At 41.0% G+C, this 8,802-nt stretch overlaps 2 protein-coding genes across 7 annotated transcripts in view; one reads left to right on the forward strand and one right to left on the reverse strand.

The window, feature by feature from the left end:
- Window positions 1-454: 454 nt before the first annotated feature.
- Window positions 455-7,032, reverse strand: r3hcc1l (R3H domain and coiled-coil containing 1-like). Of its 2 annotated transcripts, none has more exons than XM_019889318.1 (7): window positions 6,954-7,032; window positions 6,180-6,650; window positions 4,882-5,069; window positions 4,313-4,383; window positions 2,999-3,094; window positions 2,775-2,915; window positions 455-1,897 (listed from the first exon to the last, which is right to left on the reverse strand). In XM_019889318.1, exons 2-7 carry the CDS (start codon window positions 6,633-6,635, stop codon window positions 1,845-1,847), a joined length of 1,005 nt encoding a protein of 334 aa, XP_019744877.1. In that variant the 5' UTR covers window positions 6,636-6,650; window positions 6,954-7,032; the 3' UTR covers window positions 455-1,844. The 2 variants fall into 2 exon arrangements, with proteins under 2 accessions (XP_019744877.1, XP_019744876.1); XM_019889317.1 differs by having other exon boundaries at window positions 6,180-6,654; window positions 6,954-7,028.
- A 2-nt stretch (window positions 7,033-7,034) lies between these two features.
- Window positions 7,035-8,802, forward strand: part of crtac1a (cartilage acidic protein 1a) — a 6,380-nt gene continuing 4,612 nt past the window's right edge. Inside the window, exons 1-3 of one of the 5 annotated variants that reach the window (XM_019889278.1) lie at window positions 7,035-7,061; window positions 7,947-8,152; window positions 8,247-8,443. In XM_019889278.1, coding sequence (XP_019744837.1) covers window positions 7,050-7,061; window positions 7,947-8,152; window positions 8,247-8,443 — 415 coding nt within the window. In that variant the 5' untranslated portion in view covers window positions 7,035-7,049. Of the gene's footprint in view, window positions 7,062-7,251; window positions 7,384-7,409; window positions 7,513-7,946; window positions 8,153-8,246; window positions 8,444-8,802 lie in introns of those variants that run through there. The other 4 variants (XM_019889280.1, XM_019889283.1, XM_019889281.1 and 1 more) reach the window with 4 other exon arrangements.

The raw sequence follows: 8,802 nt of genomic DNA on the forward strand, positions 1-8,802 counted from the left end.
TGAGTAATACATTTCCATACAATTTACAATTACTAAGATTAGAATAATGACAGATATGACAGGAAGTCTTCAATTTCAGATTAGGTTTTACCCGACTTTATACAGTATGGATGCATGTTTCTGGGTGATTTTTGTAGGCAAGACTATCATATCATAACTGAACATTGGCATCATGAGTTAGACTGTATTGTGCAGGCTTTGTGTGTGTGTGTGTGTGTGTGTGTGTGTGTGTGTGTGTGTGTGTGTGTGTGTGTGTGTGTGTGTGTGTGTGTGTGTGTGTGTGTGTGTGTGTGTGCGTGCGTGCGTGTGTGTGTGCGTGCGTGGGTGTGTTTACCCAAACCAACTGAACAAATCTCATTCCAGAAAAATGAGTCCTTCTACAAAACCATCATTGACATGCTGGACTCAAAACAGTTCATGTAACTTGAATGTGGGCATTATAATTTCTTTTTCCTCAAGTCAGGCCACGACTTTCAAAACAGTTATATCAGCTGAAATAAGTGGCAGGGTGCCATGCATCAAATCTTTTTGTGCCAATTCAGCAGACTGTACTTAGCTTTCATAAAATGTTTTTGTCTTCCGCTTTGGGAACAACAGAGTCCTGAGAAAACCCACATTGAATGTGCAAGTGTTGAGTTTATGTGAAACAGCATCCAGTGCACAAAGTTCATTGAGCAATGTGGCATCTACAGTGTGACATTCAGTCTGCGAGAGAGCAGAATGGATCAGACAAGTAAATGTTATTTGAAGGTGCATGATCACCTTTCAAATGTTTAGCTTTAAAGTGCTAACGTTTTAATTGACCAACTACTTATTGTATTTTGCATCACAGATGTTAGCAAAGCTAAAATAATTTTTTTGAAGGTGTTTTTTTTTTTAAGATGAAAACAAGCAACACATAAGCAACTCTTCCTTCTATTTTGCTGAATCCAGCTTAAGAGTTGAGTTATTTGAAAAGCTTCTGTGGTTGTAGGTGAAGGTCTTTTTTTTTTTAACTTCCTCGTGAAACACCTTAGACTTCAGATTGGTTAATTTTCATGAACAAACACCAGCCCAGACTCAACGGATACTAAATCACAGATCAATTTTTCAGGAAATAAAGATCAGTCATGGTCTTATTCCCTTCAGTATATTTCCACATGACTGTCAGAAAACGTTCACCTCAAGTGACTCACAAGAGTCAATGGGAGGTTCCTCATACAAGAGATTATATACATGACATGACTACCATTACTCTCTCATTTTAAACTAAAAATATACCATACAGCATTCAAACCACAGAGCAGACGAGCTTAGAGAAAATACAGAGTAGAGTATTTACGCGAATGGACAATGACACGCATACACTGAATTTGACAGTGATGACGACCATCTTATCACACAAGAAATCTGACATATTTTGAAATACATTCATTGCAACTTAAGTTAAAAAAAACAATAAAACTTTCACTTTTTAAAATTGTTTCTTTACAATTGTACTACAATAGTAAATAGATTATAACATTATGTCCGATCATCTAAATTGCATGTGCATGTGGCAAAAGATTTCATTTTACAGAAAATCATCAGTGGATGCTTGAGACACATTGTTTCCAATAGCTTTCGGTGAATTAATGGGCCTTTGAAAAATCAAGAGTACAGGCAAATGTTGAGGTAAGGTAACCTCAGGCTAGCATCCGCCCCTGCATACATGTATAAAAAAAAAAAAAAAAAAGAAAAAACATGATGAGTCTTCAAACTTGAGTGATGTAACGCTGCACACTTGGATAATCTTGGGACTTCAAGTCTCCAGGCGTGGCCTGAAAGGAGTCAAGCGAATCAATGCGGAGAAGCTGTCTCCCCAATCACCTTCCCTCCCAAGCATCTTCCCTCTGTTTGGCTGCCAGGCGCTTTTGTTCTGGGGGATAAAATCACAGGGACAATTAGACTTATCCATAGCGAAAAACCTTTCACGCTGGCATGATTTGGGAAGCCAAATCTGCATGGCTGCGCGCAGATTTGAGCAAGACCATACACGCTGTATGACTGTGGACACAAGGACACGTGGCAGCAAGGCTGGGGACAAAATGTTCAGGACTTGATGCACTTCTGGACTGGCTCCTAAAGCACAGCAGGACATCCATACTAGGGACAAAGGAGCTTTTTTTTGCTTTTCCTGGCTGGCAGTTCAGTGGACAGCCACTTGTGGTTTATTGTGCCTATATACTTAAAGTTCCCGCTGTAAAGGGAAAGGCTGCTGCCCTGATTATAGACTTGCTTTGAGCCACACAGCAGTGGACAGAGAGCAACTTCATTTTGCCCCAACCTGCAACGCCACCCTGCACTTGATTTGCTCAGTGGCAGAAGAGCGCCCACTTGTGGTAAACGCAGGTTGATACATGATGCAAACACTGAGTTGGTCTTTTTTTTTTTTGTTTTTTGTTTTTTTTTTGCCTGGACAGAAGTAAAGAAAATTGTCACCCTCTGGTGGACTACCTACAGCAGTCGAGTGCTCCACTGCTAAATCGTGGATTCTTCAGCAATCAGTTATTGATGAGTTTTTTTTCACTGTGGACATACAAACACTCTGCGTTCTGCAGTTTTATGTATGATATTCCCACAGATCAGAAAGAAAATATATGCTTGTGAGAATTGTTGCTTGATGAAAACCTGACTATGGTAGGTGAGGAACCGTGAAATTTCCGTGAATAACATGGACTATGTTCCCTGGCCCGAAAAATCATCCAATGTGTGAAAATGCCGACCTGCAAATATAAACTGAGGTTTTTATCTACCTCGGGCCTCCTGGAGCTTCCTCTTCTCTGCCTCCCGCTGCTCCTTTGTTACGTTGCTTTTCACACCAAGGGCGCCGATCACAAGCCTGCGAGCCAGAGCTGCACTGGTCTGAGGTCTCTCCTTAGCAATCAGGGGGGACTCTAAAGATGGGAGGAAAAAAAACAAAACGTGTCTTCCATGACAGAAGAAATCTGATACAACTCAAAGAGTACTGTCAATCTACCAGAGAAGCTACGAGCGGTGGCCTTCGTCTCTGAAGTGGATTTGGAGAGTGGTCGCACCTTCATCAGTGGATGTTTGGATCTTAATGCCTCACGAGCTAAATAAATAAAATAATAAATGAATAAACAAACGAATACAATTAAAAAAAAAACTTATATTTCACCCCCCCAAAAAATTGACAAAAATGTAACAATATTTAAGGCAACAATATGGAGTATTTTACCTTAATATGAACATTTTGATTACAGTACTTTGCCTGGAAACAAGACAAATAGCATCCTCTTGTTGCCAAGGTGACCTGAGTAGCAGAAGTCCAAATGTTTGATGGACCTGCCTAGACACAGTTCATATATGAATGTGTGTCACATACAAATTAAGAGATGGCCTTTGCAAATATTTAAAGCCAATACAACATGATAGAACCAGTGAGGAACTTCAAGAGGTTTACTCCAGTTGCATAAAGTTGATCAAAGATCAATGTTTATTTCAGATAACCGAATTTCATTTGGTTGTTCAGCCGAGATCAACCAATCCATATCCATGTTTCCTGTTGCTTAACTGTAATCAATACCATTTCAAATTCAAAACCATGCTCAGACGAAAATATAAGTGCTGCCTTAACATTACTCGAACATGCTATACAGAAAATATGTCATACTGATCGATATTGATTTGTTTGTTTTACGATTCAAAGTTCATCCATCCATCCATCCATCAGCTGAAGCGCTTTATCCTCATGAGGGTCGCGTGCGTGCTGGAGCTTCTCCCAGCTGTCTTCGGGCAGCAAGCAGGGTGCGCCCTGAACTGGTTTCTAGCCAATCGCAGGGCAAGCAACCGTCTCACACCTCGAGACAATTTAGAGCATCCAATCAACCTGCCATGCATGTTTTTGGAATGTGGGAGGAAACCAGGGTACCTCGACAAAACCCACGCAGGCAAGGAGAGAACATGCTAGTCAAAGTAAGGACTTTTATTTTCACATACAAAAGTTGATGTTTAATAAAAGGTAAACACAACTATGAAAAAAGTCAAATAAACTGGTCAATATTCCTACTCCTTTGAACATAAAACTGTGATGTCGTCTGTCTTTATTTTTTCCTTTTATAATTTTTACTTGCCTTCACTTTTGTCAATCTGTTATTGTATTGTACGTTCTATATGTTCAATAAACAATAATATATATATATATATACATACATATAAAGCTTAAATAATCACCTTTTTTTAAACAATGTGCTCAGTAGGGCAGTGCGATATGGCTGATGCGTATCTCCTCTGCAAGCGGTTACCTCTGAACTACTCGTGCTTGACTTACCAACAGTTGGGCTTGAAAAGAGACCGAGAGCGTGTGAGTCATCAATCCACTTGATATCAAAGCCTCTCTGTCTGAAAAGTCATGGAAGAGAAAAGTGTGTGGGGAAAAAAGGTCAACATAAACAAACAAAAAAAACAACAACAAAAGAAAAAACGCATACACAAAGTCAATGTATGATCCAAAGCACTGTTGGTCAGCGTTAAGTGAGTCAGGAAAAAACAGCATCATTCCGCAGGATGGGTTTTTTTTCTGTTGAGATCTACTGGACACCGATGACTAAAGTAATGCTCAGTTTTTAATCACACTGTCACAAGAGTTTTGCACATATTTTCATGATTATCATGATACAAGCTTACAGAACTGATGCAGCAGCAGTGAGAAATGTTTCGGTTATGATGTTGGTTACTCAGTGAGAGCCGTAAAAGCTCTCACATTGATCCATTTTCTTAAATTATGACCTCACAGACAGTGCTTTCTCTTTTTGATCCACCACTTGCACTGGATTACATCATGCAGGTAAAGCTAATGTTGTGAGGACAGAGAGTGTAAATGATGTGAAATTTACATACTGGTATCCCTGAAATAACTTGAGAAGATCCTCTGTTTTAAACTCGGGGGGAATATCGTAGATCTCGATCATGTGAGAAAGGTCATCCTCACTCTGGTCCATGTCGTCATCATCAAACCGCTGCATGTTGTAGTAATCAAATCTGGCGTCCTGGATTGACGTCTTCTTTCCACCTTCACTCAAAGACAGCTGGAGAAAAGAGGATAAGGAAGAGGAATTAAAAGGTGATGATGACAGCTACTTCAATTTCCTTTGCGATCCTGAACTACTCAAATAAAACCTAATTTGTGATCCTGAACTATTCAAATAAAACATAAGTGTGCGTTCGGTCTATATACTTCTAAAATACCGTATTTAAATATTTGTCAAGAAATTGAGCTGTTACTAGAGCAGACCATTTACTCGCTGACAATAGTTCCTACTCAGAAAAAGGTACCGGTAGTGTTCTCCTAATATATTGTGTTCAAGTTTGAAAACCCTTGAATGTTTGCCCTGATAATATGCACAGTGACAGACAGACGGACGGACGGAGGGGTTGTCTTTTAGAGAATTTCAAAACCTGTGAATTGTTTGAGTAGGTTGTGTCCGTCTACAAATAGTGAGTTTCTAATCTCTTGAGAGATCCTTGCACATCTCATTCGGGGTTGCACGGATTTTACTGGCTACTGAGCCAAGGGCAAAGCAAAACACCTGTCAAACTTGAGAAATCCAAAAAAGGATTTAAAAATGGATCTATAAAGATTTGAAAATGCCAATAGTGTATTTATTTCCCTCTGGCATATGCCCCAAGAACAGCACGTGGCCAACTGGTTAGCACATCAGCCTCACAGTGCAGAGGTGCAGAGCTCGATTCTGGCTCCCGCCTTCCTGTGTGGAGTTTGCATATTCTCCCCGTGCCTGTGTGGGTTTTCTCCGGGTTCCTCCCACATTCAAAAAAATGTGTGGCAGGTTAATGGAACACTCAAAATTGTTTCTAGGTGTGAGTGTGAGCGGGAAGGTTGTGTTTGTTTATGTGTGCCCTGTGACTGGCTGGCATCCAGATCGGGGTAAACACCAACTAATGCCCGAAAACAGCTGGGATAGGCTCTAGCACGCCCGCGACCCCCGTGAAGAGAATCAGATTAGAAAGTTGATGAATGGATGGTCTATTTTCACTTATTACAACTGAGTCTTGAACATGTCCTTCCCATGAACGGGGGGGGTCACTGCACCACAGTTGACCATCCTCCATCAACATTTTATAGGAACTTTACCACAATTTGTTTTGATTGTATTCATTTTAGTTAAAGACCTACCAACCTCTTCAAGCAATCGCTGATTGAGACAATCTCCATCATCGTTAAATAAGGTGTCCCAACTGTCTTCTTGTTCCTTTTCGTCATGAAATGATGCATTGGTAACATCAGCCGATTCAAGCTGTCCATTGGTCGTCTCCTCTGGCCCCTGCAGCAGCTCAACCTCAACAGCAGAATTAGTGCGGCCATGACCAGTCTGCATCTCCACTCCATGCACTCCAACAGGCTCTTTCTCATCTCCTCCTCCGGCTGCCTTGTTTTTCTTGTTTTTGACATTCTTGCGAGCCTTGTCCGTGTAGCGAGGCCTGGGTCTTGGTTTTACCTCTCCCTCGATGTGAGGTTTCTCTTTCGGTGCGTTGACTCGTTTCTTTGGCACATAAAGAGCCTGGCTTGGCTTTTTGGACTGAGACGTCGCAGGTGTGTCTGAAGCATTATCGTTCTTTGGTTGCTCCGTTTCCATTGTCGTGTTGTCAGTCTGTCTAGAACACAGCGACACAAGTTGGCGGGGGTAACAGTACCACAATTAAAATACAATACCGATTACTTTGTCCTGTAAAAAACCCTGACCATGCCCACCATAATCACTGTGGGCTAAGTACAACTAGCTAAACACTGCAAGCTAATTATCTATTCATCGAGGTTGCAATGAAGAGGACACGAGTGAAATCTCATTCCATAAACTTTCGGTTCTACACATCACATTTCCATCAATGACATGCTGTTCTATACTTTACATTCCATCAATGGAGGAGGTTGAAAGGTGTCACATAAAACCTACCAGTGTTTTTATTAGCGTCAGATTTTGTCGCAGGACTGACGTAGCCAGTCTTCAGAACGCAAAGGATGGTGGGAAGTAGTGTTCCCGCAAGCCGTTATGAAACGCAGGGTGGTTTTGGAGACGATACTTTCTCAAACCTTTTTTGTTCTTGTAAACACGTTTTAATAAAAGATATATTGTACTGTATTTCATTAACGCGATGTACAATAAACTATTCATTCTCGACAATTGGCATTATTTAATCTGATTTATGCTCGGCAGCTATTGGACAATGTCCTGGAATTTGATTGGCTAACTGTTCCACTCTTTCATAAACCTCATATAGTACAGTTGTGTAATCTGTCGCTCACGCATCATCGCTGGTGAAAATCTGAGCATAATCTGTTTTATCTCCACTCACGGATAGATCTGACAGGTGGCCAGTAGGAATGTATGTTACGTGTTTTGTTTTGATTTTATTGACTGCACGAGGCTCCTTTGGAAAAAAAATGAAGATTCTTCATTTATACATTAATCTAATTTGATAATTGTGATCCAATTTGATCTCACTACAGCAGAGGTAGGCAGGCGTATAGACCAACTACAGTACGGCAGAGGCGGGCAGGCGTGCATGCGATGAAAACGTCAATGTTTGAATGCGAGAGTTCAGCACATTTTTCAAACTTTAGCATTGTGTAATGTTGCAAGACATGTCATGTGTGTTGTATTTTATGGATGACGCGTTTCTCTCAAGCTTTGTAGTGAGCACCTCTGTTCAGAAGAAAATACCTTAAAATCCCTAATACTTGGGCGATCATTCTAATATACTCAGAGGTTGATGTGAGCATTAAGTAAAGATGTCAACGGGGATGAAGGATGATCATTTTTGAGAAAGGACGGAGGGACCAATGATGGAAGGGTACCAAGGTCGCGGACGCAGGACAGACCGGCATAATAGTGTAAAGTGACCATCTCTGAAGAATGATCATTCATACTTTCTCTTTGTATCACCAGAATACAGAAATGCGGGCGACAGTATTGTTGGTCCTTCTGATCGTACTGTGGGAGAAATCCCACTCTCAGAATGGTGAACCAATGTTCCAGGAAGTTACACAGACCATCCTTCCTACTGACAGGCTGCACAATCCAACACAGCTCAACTATGGGATGGCAGTTACAGACGTGGATGGTGATGGCGACCTCGAAGTAGTGGTGGCTGGGTGAGTGAAAGGGGTTTGAAGCTGAAAGGCTGACTGGTGAATTATGGCAGTGTGTCTGTATCTGGATTGCTCACAATTTTCATTCTACCTTCAGATACAATGGGCCGAACCTGGTGTTGAAATACGACCATACTCAGAATAAACTGGTAAACATTGCTGTCGATGACAGTACCTCACCTTATTATGCTCTGAGGGATGTTGCTGGGAACGCTATTGGGGTCACGGCCTGTGATGTGGATGGAGATGGACGGGAGGAAATCTACTTCCTCAACACAAATAATGCCTACTCTGGTACATGTAATTATTAATCGTTCATCAATCCATTTTCTATAGTCCCTAATCCTCATAAGGGTTGTAAGTGAGCTAGAGCCAATTACAACTGACTCTTGGACGAAAGGCAGGCAACACCCTGGACTGGTCGGCAGTCAATTGCATGGCACATCCACATTAACACCTACGGAAAATTTAGAGCAGTGGACAAACTTTTGTGGTCAAGGGCCATATTTTTAAAACGGACAGATGGGCCAGGTCAAAGGTCAGGCCCTTAGATGAGGTCCAAGAAAATAGTTACATGTGTATATATTATACTGTATGTAAAATAGTTGTAAAATATTATTCTTCATGTATATGTGTATATATATATATATATA

This window comes from Hippocampus comes, unplaced genomic scaffold (genome assembly GCF_001891065.2).
Source record: "Hippocampus comes isolate QL1 unplaced genomic scaffold, H_comes_QL1_v1.1 scaffold86, whole genome shotgun sequence".
NCBI lineage: Eukaryota > Metazoa > Chordata > Actinopteri > Syngnathiformes > Syngnathidae > Hippocampus > Hippocampus comes.